The following is a 15664-nucleotide window of genomic DNA, read 5'->3' as shown; positions in this document are numbered from 1 at the left end:
TTCCTGGTTTAAACCAAAGATAGACTCAAAAAGTGGAAGTAACAGCAGGTCAAACAGCATCTCTGGAGAAAAGGAATCGGTGACGTTTCGGGTCAAGACCTGTCTTCAGACTGAGAGTCGGGAAAGGGAAATGAGAGAGATAGATGGTGATGTAGGAGATATAGAACAAATGAATGAAAGATATGCAGGAAAGTAACAATGATAAAGGTTAGCTATGTGCCAGGCGAAAACGAGTACAGGCGACTTTGAAGCTGGTACGACTTGGGTGGGGAGGGATGGAGAGAGGGTTATTTGAAATTAGAGAAATCAATATCATATCACTGGGTTGTAAGCTACTCAAGCGAAATATGAGATGCTGTTCCTCCAATTTGCATTTGGCCTCAATCTGACAATGGAGGAGGCCCAGGACAGAAAATTCAGCATGGGAAAGGGAAATAGTGTTTGACAACCAGGAGATCAGGTTGAGCTTAAACAAAGGTGTTGAGCGACACGATCACCCAGTCTACTTTTGGTCTCACCGATGTACAAGAGTCCCCACCTTGAACAAAGGATACAGTAGATGAGGTTGGTGGAGGTGCAAGTGAACCTCTGCCTAACCTGAAAAGACTGTCAGGGTCCCTGGACAGAGTGGATGGAGGAGATAGAGGGACAAGTATTGCATCTCCTGCGAAGATACCGGGTGAGGGAGTGGTTTGGGTGGGAAGGATGAGTTAACCAGGGAGTTGTGGAGGGAACGGTTTCTACAGAAGGCGGAAAGGGGTGGAGGTGGGAAGATGTGACTAGTGGTGGGATCCCGTTGGAGGTGGCGAAATGTGTTGTATGCGTTGGCTGATGTGAAAGGTAAGGACTATAGTGACTCTGTCCCTGTTGCGACCAGGGGTTGGGGGAGCAAGTGCGGAGCTGCAGGGGACCAATGAGACATGTGAGGGCCTCATCTATGATGGAAGTGGGGAGCCCCCGTCCCCTAAAGAATGAGGACATCTCTAATGTCCTGGTATGGAACTCCTCATCCTGGGCGCAGATGCGGCGTACACGGAGGAATTGGGAGTAGGGGATGAGAGTCTGCAGGAAGCAGGGTGGGAAAAAGTGTAGTCTAAATAGTTGTGGGAGTCGGTAGGTTTAGAATAGACCAGTCAAAGCATGATACACAAAAATAAGGAGCATATCATTGGAAGAGAACTAAAAATAGGAAAATTTCAAAGAAAACATTTTTTTTTTAATCTGTTAATTAGCCACATGGAAAAATGAAATTGAATATATAAATTTTTACATTGTTAGTGTATTTGGGTTTAGTGCATTCAGTAACTTTAAAAGGGTAGTTCAGTTTAATGAAAAATTAACGTGCTAATCCGACAAATTATTGAAAATAGGGAAGCCAACACCAAAGTAATGTATAGGAAAGAACTGCAGAGTCTGAAGAAGGGTCTCGACCCAAAACATCACCCATTCTTTCCTTCCTGAAATGCTGCCTGTCCCCAGATGCTGAGTTACTCCAGCATTTTGTGCCTACAGCAGAGTAATGTAAATTGATGCGCCTTCAGGAAATTTGCAACATTTCGCATTTCTCCCCTTTAGTTGAACTTATTTATTAGCCATTAACCAATCCGTTATATTTTACACAGAGTGGTGGATGCCAGAAAAATGCTGCCAGTGGTGGAGCTTGTGGCAGATATGATAGTGGCATTCAGAAACATAGAAAAATAGGTGCAGAAGTAGGCCGTTCGAGCCAGCACCGCCATTCAATATGATCATGGCTAATCATCTAAAATCAGTACCCCGTTCCTGCTTTCTCCACGTATCCCTTGATTCCTTTAGCAATAATGTCCTTCCTTAAATTAGGAGACCAAAATTGCACACAATACTGCAGTTGCGGTCTCACCAGGGCCCTGTACAACTACAGTAGGACCTCCTTATTCCTAAACTCAAATCCTCTCGCAGTGAAGGCCAACATGCCATTGGCTTTCTTCACTGCCTGCTGTACCTGCATGCTTACTTTCAGTGACTGATGTACAAGCACGCCCTTGTCTCGTTGCGGCACCCCTTTTCCTAATCTGACACCATTCAGAAAATAATCTGCCTTCCTGTTCTAGCCACCAAAGTGGATAACCTCACATTTATCCACATTATACTGCATCTGCCCACTCACCCAACCTATCCAAGTCACCCTGCAGCCTCATAGCATCCTCATCGCAGCTCACACTGCCACCCAGCTTTGTGTCATCCGCAAACTTGGAGATGTCACATTTAATTCCCTTATCTAGATCGTTAATAGGTATTGTAAATAACCGGGGTTAACTTGCGGCACCCCTCTAGTCGCTGTCTGCCCGTTAATTCCTACTCTTTGCTTCCTGTCTGCTAACCAGTTCTCTATCCATGTCAATACCTTACCCCCAATACCATGTGCTCTAATTTTGCACACTAATCTCTTGTGTGGGACCTTGTCAAAGGCTTTTTGAAAGTCCAGATACACCACATCCACTGGCTCTCCCTTATCCATTCTACTTGTTATATCCTCAAAAAATTCCAGATGATTAGTCAAGCAACGTTTGGATAGGCACATCGATATGGAGGGATGTGGATCATATACATGCAACGGAAATTAGTTTAACTTGGAATCATATTCGGCATGGCCTTTGTGGGCCGAAGAGTCTGTTCCTATGCTGTACTGTTCCATGTTAAAGCAAAACCTTAGATATGAAAATGAGGTTGGAACCACAATTGTGTACATTTTAGAACATTAAAAAGGTTGAAGTGAGAAAAATAAAAACTTCACATTTCAGATAGCCTTGTACTTTTTGTTGATTAAAAAGCTAATGATGGAACTCAAGGTCAAGTTGAGTAGATCGCCGAGTGAATGCCAGTTGTAAGAGAAAATACAAATGAGGCTATGATTCAAAAGGGGTTATTTTGGCTACATTACTTTTGATTCTATGTCAAACAATTTAAAAAGTTATTAAAGAGTAAATACATATAGAAAAAAATATAGAAAGCTCCAATCATGCAGGATGGATAGTAAAGTATTACAAAGAGATTAGGGGCTGCAAGCATTGCCTAATGGTTGATTAATTAATCCGAATAGCACTATAGTGTTCGGCCTTATGAATGATTTCTCTAACAATAGGCATCGCAAAAATTGGTAAATTGAGAATGTGGGATGAGAATGTCACATCCTCATTTTGGTGTTGGAAACAAAATCGTTAAAGGGTTTCCAAAAGGAATTTGATAACTTGATACAGAAAGAGGCCAAAAGGAATGAGGAAGTGAAAGAGCATTAATTTGATCTGCTGGTAATGGTATTCAAAGGACTAGTTTGCTTCTTGGGCTGCATGATTCTAAATTGATGTTTTTTTGTCTCTTTTAATAAAATAAATGTTTTGTGCGTCTCTCTGGTATTCCAATTGGAGGTCCTCCCAGGTTGAGACAGGATTCCATTCCTGTGAATAGTTTGTAACCCAAAGAGCTGGCAAGTCATAAATCTAGCTCAGGCCAATAGTTATATATAAATAAAAATATAGATCAACTAAGGCCCAGATATTGCAGTGAACCAAATTCTCACAAGGCAGAAAATGACTGCAACCCCACAGCGGCCAGCCATTCTGTCGTTCCGGTCTCCCAAATACTCAATCATATGGGCTGTACATAATTTGGGCATTTTGAAACCCATAGTGGGCAATGCTAATAGCTTCATCTTACAACAAATTTTTCTTTACCAAACCACAGCATAGCACTTTAGAAACAAAAAGGAAATGTATTCATATTCTAGGTTTAAGTTTATTATTTTACATGGTCCAATGTACAGTGGAAAGCTTTGTTTTGCATGCTACCCAAACCGATCAGATATGGTGGTCTGCAGCACAGAGGTTCCGCAGGGAACAGTGCTAGCACCATTCTTGTTCACCCTGTACACTGCGGACTTCAGGCACAGCTCTGCAAACTCCTATCTACAGAAGTTCTCTGACGACTCTGCCATCGTCAGCCTCATAGGTGACGATGACAGGGCGTACAGAGAACTGCTCAAGGAGTTTGTGGACTGGTGCCAGTGGAACTGCCTCTGGATCAACGCGGGGAAAACCAGGGAGATGGTGGTAGATTTTCGCAGGCGCAGCCAGGTCCCCCCGACACCGGTGAACATCCAGGGAATGGAAATCGGGAGGGTGGACTCTTATAAGTGCATGGGTGTTTACCTCAATAATAAATTGGACTGGACTGAAAACACCGATGCACTATACAAAAAGGGCCAGAGCAGACTTTATCTGCTGAGGAGACTCAGGTCCTTTGGAGTGCAGAGGGCACTCCTAAGGATCTTCTACAACACGGTGGTTGCATCAGCCATTTTCTATGGAGTGGTCTGCTGGAGCAGCAGCATCTCAGCGGCAGAAGGGAAGAGACTTGACAAACTGGTCAGGAAGGCCAGCTCTGTCCTGGGTTGCCACCTTGACTCAGTGCAGGTGGTGGGAGAGAAGAGGATAATAGCAAAACTACCATCGCTGCTGGACAACGACTCCCACCCCATGCAGGACACTGTCACTGCACTGAGTAACTCCTTCAGTGGCAGACTCCTTCACCCCAAGTGAGTGAAGGAGAGATATAGGAGGTCCTTCCTTCCCGCTGCTGTGAGACTGCACAACCAGCACTGCTCCCAGCAGACGAGTCAACAATAACAGTTAAGGAATACACAATAAACTGATGACAATTTATCCTTGTCTTTACTTTTATTTATAATGAATGATCTCTTGCTATGCACTTTGCTGCTGTAACACAAAGACGTACAGGTATGTAGGTTAATTGACTGGGTAAATGTAAAAGATTGTCCCTAGTGGGTGTAGGATAGTGTTAATGTGCGGGGATCGCTGGGCGGCGCGGACTTGGTGGGCCGAAAAGGCCTGTTTCCGCGCTGTATATATATGATATGATATGATAACACTATGAATTTCCCCAGTGTGGGACAAATAAAGGAATATATTATTATTATTATTATTATATTATGACATACATAGATACAATCAGTTTTGGAGCAATGGGGACAATACAGAATGCAGAATATAATTCTCTGCATTGTAGCACATCAGTTCTTCAGCCAAAACTCAATATCCTCAATGAGGCAGAGGTGAAGCAAACAGTATCCTAGCTTATGGAAGGACCGTTCAGAAGCCTGATAACGGATGGAAAGAAGCTGTTCCCGAGTCTGAGTATGGCACTTTCAAGCTTCTGTACCTTTTGCCAGACGGAGCAGCGATAAGAAGGAATGACCAGGTTGTGACAAGTCTTTGATTGCATTACTATTTTTCCGAAGCAGTGCTGTGTAGATAAAGTCGATGGTGGGAAGTCTTGTCTGTGTGATAGACTCGGTTTTGGAAAAAACAATGCTGTTAGAAATGGATTACAACAAAATAAATTATTATGTGTTTTTTACGTAAATGTAGGTTTGATTGTCAGATGGATTTACAGAACTCTTAAGTGACTTTATCATGTACAAGGGATATGAAAAATCAAATTCTGTGGAAATAAGTTTACCTATTTGAAATAAGATAAAACAATTCTGAAACTGCTTGGAGGAATTCAGCAGTGTCACAACCCAAAATGTCAACTATACCATTGCTCCTCAGATGTTGCTTAACCGGCTAAGTTCCTCAATCTTATTTTTGCTCCAGCTATTAACATCTACAGTTCCTTGTGTCTCTAAAACTGAAAATTATTGGATCAAGCAGCATCCATAAGATAGAAACATTCAAAGTTTTACATTGGCGACCTATCATCGGAATTTCATTTCAAAATCTGCGATAATTAGATTTTAGAGGAAATATTACAATTAGTGATGCATTTTTTAATAAATTATTTGAAGGTATTTTTGACAATAGTAATTATTCGTCTTACGATATTCTGTGAACTTTGCTGTGACATGGTTGTTGTATTAGTTTAGACCACCACTGGTGCTGCATGTATCATTTTCACTGAAGGTAATAAGCATGATTGTCAATGAACTTTTCGTATGTTTTTTCTCCAGGAATCTAGGTTGCATCCTGTCAGACGGAATTTTTCTCAGCCTCCACCAGTTGGAATTAAACCCCGTTACACACGCAGTCCACATTACCATATGAGAAAGGAGTATAGGGCAGAAGATTCTATTCTTACTCCACCTTCTTCAACTGAATCTGTTAAGTAAACAAATTTGTAAAACCATTGTTAAATGAAAATACATACATATGAAAGAAGGCATATACAAGTCTTAATTCTCAAAAATGCACATAACAAGTGATTCTTAAAGATCTAAAAATGTAATTGGTTAAATGGTGTAGGTTTAAATACACTATACTGTAAATCAGAAGAAAGTTATTGTTATCGAACATGCCACAGTTAATATGTCTAAATATGTCTGCATTTTATACTTCAAACTGAAGAGATCTTGCAGTGTAAGTTAAACCAGAATATTTTTAAGAATCATGGCAACAATGTGAATTCTTAGAAGTTGCAAATAATCCAGACCAGGCATAATATGTGGCTGTTGGGTACAGTACAGTAGTTATGCTGATTTTGAGAAACAGCAGGAGGTAAAAAGAAGAGATTTATTTAATAGGAAGAAGAAAATAAGCCACAGTTTTGAGCTTGAATGAGGCACCTCTAATTTTAAAAGAATTTTAATGTTTACAAGTTTTTACACGCTCCTTTGTATTATTTGCCTTTTCCATCAACCTGTTTGGGATTTTTTTTAACCATTTGTGTTATGTGTCTTATTTATAGCAAATTTCATTTATATTATTTATGTGAAAAAGTTTAAATTATAATATGTTAATTTACAATAGATTATTTTACCCTTTCTTACAAAGTACCTTAGAATTTACTTAATGTGTAAGTCTTGAGTAAAAGCTGTGAGTTTTGGACCACTTTTGCACACAGTATCTTTTTATTGTGTTGCCTTTATACATATCCTTCTAAAATGTCAAATTTTTACATAGATAAACAATTAATGTAGTATAATGTTGAGGTATTGCTGTTTTATTGTAGTTTGGGTTGTTTATTGTAGCTTAGGTATAGTTAAATAATTATTAGAGTTCTAGATGTAAGGTAAATTGGTGCATCCTAAATAATCAACTGGCATTGTAACATTTCAGTGCCTTAATATTTCATCGCAAGAGGAGGCATCTGTGAGTGCATGTGTTCTATTCAAAATAGTTCTTCAATTCCATTTGACAATGTAAGCATTCATGTCAAGATGTTTTGTTAAAAATTGGCGATATTCAATCTTTTCGATGTAATAATTAGAATACTCTGAGACCATGGAGTTGATTGTAACTGTTCCTGCAAGACAGGAAATGGCAGCAATTAGTAGATCATCTGATTTACACACCAACCAAATTTCCTTTCTAGTAAAAGTCAAATGGAATGCAAAATAGGCTATGGTGTTATTAGGTAGCTAATGTTACTGGGTTTTCCATTTTTTCCCACCCATCCCCAAAATGATATTTTTTTGACACAAATCTTTGAACGACATTCTGCATGGCTGCTGCGAAACAGAGTCCCAAACATTTTGTTGTGTTTCCTAGGTTAAATTCATTATTGGTCTAGTATTCCACAGAACCAAATGCTGGTGAGTTCATTTTAGGAAGGTATCACAGTGGTGGGAGATTTTGAAATCATATTTGTAGCTTTTGAATTACTCTTGGGTGTATTTGCAATTTGAAGCATAAAACTCAACACACATTATAAATATTAGTATTGCAGATCAATCTATATAATACTGAGTAGTTGGTTTCTTTATGTAGAAGAATCTTTCTTTGTTCTAATTATTTTTGTTCCTTGCAATGCTGTAAAAATTGTTTTATAACAATTGAAACCGATGCCTTTGAAACAAACTTAGATCTGCCATTGCGATCTCGCAACTTGAAGACTGAAACTTATACAAATGTAATTATCCACTGATTCCTAGACATATAACATTCCTGCAATTATTGTTGAACTTTGCACATATTTCCGGCCGAAGACCCCCAACCCCTGCTCCTGCAAAACATGCTGAACCTAAATCTTGGCATTTCAGTGCACACTAATCATCTATATTTATTGGAGTCTAACTTTCATCAACTGGAGCATTCCAGCCTACTATCCACAAAGCAAAAAGAAAGAACAATATTGACAAAAACGTCTGCAAGGAACTCTTAGGTTTAATCAGTTTGTCAGCTGATCTCAGCAGAGATATAGTCACAACTGGATTGTAACTAGGCATAGTAAAACATCAAACCATGGCTCCCTCAGTTCATTTCTACTGAGCAAATGGTAAAACATTTATAATGATTGTTTAAATGAGATACTAGATAGCATCTGTATCCCAATGCTGCCTTCTGGAAAGGGAGTAAAAAATGAGAACTCGGGGGTGGTGGAAGGCATTTCAAAATAATATATACCGTATAAGATCATATCATACCTTGGATGTACTTCCTTTTTGTTATTCTATATATATTTATAGATTCATTTAGCTATTGCAACCATTTTGCAAATATTTTTTGCATTATAACTATCAAAAGGTACAATTTGTAACCTCTGTGATGATTGAGCGGAAAAAAATCTAGGTTTAAATCCATAAATTATAGTCATAACTCATATCAACCATAGTTGTCTATGTAAGTGCTGTGAAACAAGTAATCCCAAATTTCAGCTGACAAGATGAAAATGACATAATATTATATCATGTCCATCAGTTAAACTTTGTAAAACACCTATTCTGTGGTCAACTGGATGATCTTTCATTATGCCCCTGTTCAACTATGTGTAGTTGTTAAACCACATTCTTTCAGGGATAATAACATGTTGTATTCTTTAAGTAGCGCTACTAAATTATCCATAAAAACTAAACTTGTTTCTGTTGATATTTGAAATAGTGTTATTCAGACTAACAAAGGCAATGCAAAAAACACTGAGAATATTGGAGCTTTTTTTTTCTTCTGTGAACTTGAGCCAGCATCTATATGATCTTTTGTGCACTAAAATTTATGCTCTATATGTCTGTGTGACAATGAATAGAATATTAAAATAATCCAGTGGTTTGTTATTACATCCTTGAGAGTAATGAAAGATAATTATGATAAATAAGCATATAATTAGGTTGTATAGAAATCAACCAATTTACTATAAAATAAATTGTGGAGATTTGTTAGACAACAAACCAATTCTTATTTTGTAGATGAAGGCCTTATTGCCATAGTTTATTCTCTCCACTCTGTTCTCTGAATAGGCACCTCATGAAGTACTTTGTTATACAAAAAGAGGGTAATCCACTCAAATGTAACTTTATTCATATAACTATTAGCTTACCAACATTTGGGATTTCATCAGATTTTTAAAAACTTTATTCTCCAATTTTAACTGTTTCTGATAATTTTGTGGAAGTTAGAAAACAGAAGAACTTTGAAGGCTATTTTGACTGGTATCACTTGGGATTTTGCATAATGTAGCTTCTCAACTAATCTTTTTCACGTATCTGTTGCAAAGTAAGCATTTAAGTTGTCCTGTCAATGGTGTTTAGTCTCCCTCTCTTGTGATACATATTTGAGGGTATTACTACATCTTTCAGGTTTCAGGACCCACAAGTGTACGGGTAGAATTTATGTGCCAGTGCAAATGATCTTGCTACCTCATGTAAAAGTTATGGACTGAAGTTTTGCATCAGTGCAACATATACATTTTGTTTTTACAATAGGTGTGTGTACAACCATGAATGTTGGAATAAAAAATATAAGTAAGTTTAATGTTAATTTGAACCCATTTATAACTCTCCCCTTAATTGTGACATTAATTTGTTTTGTTGGGGGTAATTTTCAGCATTATTGCTCCAGCAGTAATTGTAACAGTAGGCCTTTACCTATCATAGAAAACACTCCATTTTCACACCTTTAGTTAATAAAATATGAAAATTAGGTAATCTGGTCAATTGAATTGAAAATTAGTCCTATTGCCTCTCAATTTATTTCTTAATCTAGACTGAATTTTGATTGTATTTATTTATCTTTAAGGTACCACTGTTCACTGGTGTCCAATATTGGCAGCAATCAGAATATCATTTATGTGCATAGTTGCAAAAATATTCTACAAGCAATATATTGCATGTCAATGCAATTAATCTATGATCCATATTCTGTCATTAGCAATGATAATTGTGTCATGCTTGCAGCAATTTATGCCTTCTAGAATTCTGAAGTATTATTTGACTATTTAATAACTTTATAGTAGCTCTGTGTACACTTTGTTCTCTATCTCAAAGCTGAAAATTTATACATGATGGTCATATGACCCAAGATTACCAAATGTCCACTGCATATCAAATGTCATGTGCATGGAGCAGCCTACTTTTTCATTGTGCAGTCAGTAGAGTCTCATGTTTTAATTTAAATCAAAGCATTCAGTAGTTAAAATACACCTGGATTTGGATTTGAAGGAATGCTCAAACATAAAAGATTAAGTAACTACAGCAGTTTAAAAAAAAATACAAATATCCTTATTAAGGTAAAATAATCCCTTTCATAGTTCCCCTTCCACTGAACTGAAATACAGCATTTTCCACGTTGAAATTACAAAGAATCCATTACATTCTCAAACTGTCATGGTTTTTTAACACAGATCTGGTTTACTCGTGTCGGAATTTCTAGAACAATAACCAATACAGTACTATTAACTATGTTTAAAAGTAATTAGCTGGCAGCAAAAGGCTTTAGGTCTCTCTGAAAATGTGAACGGTAAATATATACCATTTTTACTTCCAAACCCACTATGGCCTGTTGGATAAACTTCCTCTCATGATCTCTCAATTTTTAAGCCGATTTCCTCTGTGGTCTCCATCCTGAAGATGACAATAAAATATAAAGAGTGACAGACGTGTTAACTGTTCAGTTAACCAGGTTCAATATATTATTAATAGTCTATATAAAATTAATGTGGAGATGTCTGAATATTCTGATTCAAAGGGTGGGCACAAATTTATGGAAAGCTGCCTTAACTGTAAAAATTGATCTGTATTACAATTAGCAAGGTTTTAAAGCAACATCCTTTCAAAAGACAATGGTTTTAGTTAAATTTCCAGTAATAATTGATTAAAAGTACCTTCTGAAACAGAACCTGATGGTCAAGCAGACTGCTTATAGGCATACAACTTGGAACTTAATGTTACTGCTTTTGTTACTTTTTTTAGAAGTCAATAACCAAGTTTTATCAGGTAGCATACAGTAAATCTAGTGTTGAGTAATTATTGGTGGTATATTATTGCTCAAAATGCAATATCAAAACTTCCCCAATCAAAACTATTAAGTAATAGGACACACAATTACAGGTTTGCCTGTTGTAATTAAAGCACATTAAGCACATGTAAAATGTAACTTCTGAAGATGTACCATTGTTATTCATAATTTGCTACAAATGTTTCAACTGAAAGTAACTATGTAATTGTGAACAAACTAAACTCAGTTCAGTGCATCACATCTAACATTTCTCTGTTCATTGTTTCCTGATTACATTCTTATCCATGTAAAGCTCTTTTACAAAAAGTAAATTTCACATGGATTGTGTAGAAATGAGGTGTCAAATTTTACATGCAGGTTTTTTTTTTAGGTTTTAGTTGTAATATTTAATTTGAAACAACTACAAGGAAAATGTTTATTATCACAAACTTTCCTTATTGTTCTGTTGTATACAACTTCTACTATACTCATGTAAAAATAAGAAATTATGTCCAAAAGACTGTTTTGTGAATTATTTAAGTCCAATGCCTACGTAGAGCAGCTATGTTTGAGCTTTTTTTGTGAAGCTGAAGTAGCATGGTCTAATTGTTCTAACATAACCATATTTTTGATAAAATTCCTAATAAGGACTAAAGTGTTTTTTAATGTGATGCAGATTTGAGTTTCGTTTGGTACCAAGCTATATAGCTAAAATGTAGCTGTGTATCAGTTAAATATTAAAGTAGGGCAATAACTTGTTAAAAATAGTAAAAGAAAAAATTACCAAATTTGACCAGTAATATTGTTAAAATATAGCAAAATCTAAGGCTTACAAATTAGGCATAACCAGCAACTCAAAAATGATTGTAATATCTTAAGATTGTCTTGTTTATGTAAGCCCTATTGTAAATAAACAGTTCATTATTATGGTTCAATGTTTCTGAGTATAACTAAGCAGTGTGCATTGTTACAATCATCCTTGGATTTAATCATTTGTGATTTGATTTCCTCAATTTATATTTAGATGAGTATCAGATGTAGTTTAATTCCAAGATCAGTGGTCGGCCTAGATTTGGTGGGTTGAAGGGCTTGTTTTCATGCAGTTTTTCCAAGGTAAACTAAACTAGCCTATAATAAGTTTTGGGAACAGAAGCCAAGATGAAAATAAACATCAAATACTGAAGAATTCTCCGTGCAGGCAAAGGTGAAGTGATCCAAGTTTGCAAAGAAATAAATAATCAATGGTTTAAAAATTAAATAGGAAAGACAAAAGAAAGCATGGGAACTGAGGCGAAGGTAGCACAGAAATCAATGGATCGAAAAGGAGCACAGCAAAATATCACCTGATGAGCAAGGAATGGGAGGGACTAGGGGCCCATGAATTGGAGCTCACTGAGGAAACTCAGACCCTTATGAGTCAGAAGGGAACATAGGATGCGCAGCCCTAGCGAATCACATGCTGAAACATCAGGATTCATGAATAGGTAAATAAAGTTTTATTATATCATGGATTTGGGAATTTCACTTACAATGAGACAATTTGGACTACGTAACTTGAATTAAGGTAGGAAAAGTGCTGAAAATGGTGATCAAGAAGCTAAGAAACGTATTAAGTGCCCTGAAGTATGCAAAGGAGGAGATTAGAAGAAACATTTGCACACAAATTTATCAGAATTTGAATCCACAATTAAGATTTTTGCATTCAAAGTACACCAAAGCATTACTCAAAAGTATATAAAGAAATTGGAGGAAACAAATGGGATTCATATAGAAAGTTCATTTCTAAAGAGCTCTGAAACAATCTAAATGGAAAAGATGGTTTGTAGACAGCTTAATGGATACACAGCTGATCGAAATGTATAAACCACCAAGGTTTTTCATTGACTCAAAACTTGTGCTGCACTGGGCCAAAGTAATCCTCTTGTATAATTTGGTTCATTATTTGACCATGGCATTGTCCAATACGTTTTTGGTATTATATGGATCTGAATTGAAAACATTGACTTAAAATACTTTACACTTTCCTAGAATTTGCTCAATATGCATGCATACATCTTAGGGTTTCATATAAATTCCCTTATTGATAGAAGGAGTACATAGAGATATTGTAGAGTGTTACGCAACAAGAAGCAGCAACTAAGGGTATTATGAAAGATACTCAAAACAATGGGGAAACAATCTTTCTGTGGAACTGTACATACAGGTAGTTTTGCTATAACAAGATAGTTGTGATCCTAAGAAACAGAAATTCACATTATAAAGACAATTGTGTCAATGGAGGAAAGGGGGTTCAGAACTATAAAGTTTCAGACTGGCAATAACAGAACAGTACAGCGCAGACAGGCCCTTCAGCTCATTGAGTCTGCCTGCACGTGATCCACATTCTTCCATCCTTGCCTGTCAAAAGCCTCTATTGTATTGATTTTTAAAAAACATGTCCTGTGCTTCTCTTAAAAACTTTCCTGCTGTGACCTTAAAGCTATGGCCTCTAGCTTTTGACAATTCTACCCCAGAGGAGAAAAGGTTCAGGCTATCTACCATATCTACTATGCCTTTCAAAATTTTGTATCCAATCTCCCCACAGCCTCCCAACATTACAGAGGAAACATTAAGTTTGTCCAACTCTCCCTATTACTCGTATCCCTTAATTCAGCCAGCATCCTGGTAATCCACTCCAAAGCCTCCATATCCTCCAATAGAGTGACCAGAACTGCATATAATACTCCACATGCAGCCTAACCAAACTTATAAAGTTGTTACATGACTTCCTGACACTTATACTCAATGCCCCAGTAGGTTTTTTTTCTGCAGGATTTTCAAAAAATGGGTGGTTGAGGGTCCATGTTGACTTGGGTTGAAGATTATTTAAAATAATCTAAACTCGCTAAAAATATTGTGGCTTATTACTGACAACTGAAAGGCAAGGACAGAAAAACAGGCTTACAATAACCATAGTAACTGAAATACACACTGATTTTGATGCAACTAACATTATACCTCCACAAAATACAGTATTGCCATCAGATAATGGTAAACCAAGACCAAACGTAGCAGCCAACCAGGAAATTAAAATCCATGTCCCTTTCTCAAGTTCTGCTAAATTTAATCCCTCCGCAGTGAAGCCAGATTTAAGAATTACCTGACAGTGCCACATCCCAACAATGTTGCAATGCCAAATAATTCCAGGATCTCCTTTCTAGTAATGCTAAAGCCCAGTTTTCAATACAGTTAACTGCCACTGCTCTTGTTATACTTCTAAATATTCAAATTGAAGTATGTTGGATACCATTAACAAAAGATGCATATTCAATATGGGCATTTAGGGTTTTCACGGTCATAGAATTTATATCATAGCCCCACTTGATACAAATGAAATTTGTCTCTTGTCACTGACCTGCAAGCCCAACATCTGGACGTAGATATCTTCGGAGGGATATTTCAGCATTGTGACTTTACTGAGATTTCAACACTGCCATTTAGATAAACGCTGTGAAGACGAGGCCTGTGTGTTGGATAGCCAGGAGAGGATTTAATTACTTTACAGCTTGTTTATTGAAAGGAGCTTGAATTTAAAGCAAAGATAGACACAAAAAGCTGGAGTAACAGACAGTTGCTGAATGTAAGGAGGTGTCATATCAAATAGTTAAATCAATGTAATTTTGAAAGTGTAACTGGGTACTTACTGTATGTCTGAAATAAAAAACAAAAATGTAAGGATTCAGCAGCATCAATGGAAAGATTAACAGGTGGATGAATTCCCATCAGAACGATTAGGATGCATTTTGTATGAGCTGGCCGAACAAGTCAGAATGGGTTAAAATAACCATTGGATGATGCTTTGAATGGAGAAGCCATGCTAGCAATTTTCAGCAATGGAACTGGAATTTTAAAAACGTGCTGAAAGGAATTATTTTCTGGCTATTAGAACTGTTCAGACCTAATTTAATCAGATTTTACTTTTTTGCATATTTCCCTGTATAGGTTATTCTCTGAGAATTCCATGTTATCAAAAGGTGAAAGGTTGCTAAGATGGTAACCACACCATAAATTCCATATGCATATATATGTCACTTGTAGGTCATGTGGAAGCTATATCTGCGAGTTAACTGGTACAGTGGTTTCGTGATTAATTCCTGGAGAGCATCCAGAGCTCTAGACTATTTGTCCAGAGACAAAAAATTAAATCACAACCATGAACTGCCAGCCCTATAAATTTAGTTCACAAATGTTCTTCAGGGAAGGAAATCTGGCATTCCTACCTGGTCTGAACTACAGTGCCCTCCATAATGTTTGGGACAAAGACGCATCATCATTTATTTATTTGCCTCTGTACTCCACAATTTGAGATTTGTAATATGAAAAAATCATATGTGGTTAAAGTGCACATTGTCAGATTTTAATAAAGGCAATTTTTATACATTTTGGTTTCATGTAGAAATTACAGCAGTGTTTATACATTTCAGGGC

At 36.9% G+C, this 15664-nt stretch overlaps 1 protein-coding gene across 1 annotated transcript in view; it reads left to right on the top strand.

Annotated features, from left to right (window-relative positions):
* The window catches only part of LOC144596329 (protein boule-like), a 67116-nt gene extending 60953 nt beyond the window's left edge, over positions 1–6163 (top strand). Inside the window, exon 11 of the mRNA XM_078404576.1 lies at positions 6005–6163. Coding sequence (XP_078260702.1) covers positions 6005–6163 — 159 coding nt within the window. The remainder of the gene's footprint in view (positions 1–6004) is intronic.
* The last annotated feature ends 9501 nt before the right edge of the window (positions 6164–15664 follow it).

This window comes from Rhinoraja longicauda, chromosome 8 (genome assembly GCF_053455715.1).
Source record: "Rhinoraja longicauda isolate Sanriku21f chromosome 8, sRhiLon1.1, whole genome shotgun sequence".
Taxonomy (NCBI): domain Eukaryota; kingdom Metazoa; phylum Chordata; class Chondrichthyes; order Rajiformes; family Arhynchobatidae; genus Rhinoraja; species Rhinoraja longicauda.
This window is presented reverse-complemented; position numbering and strand designations above follow the sequence as displayed.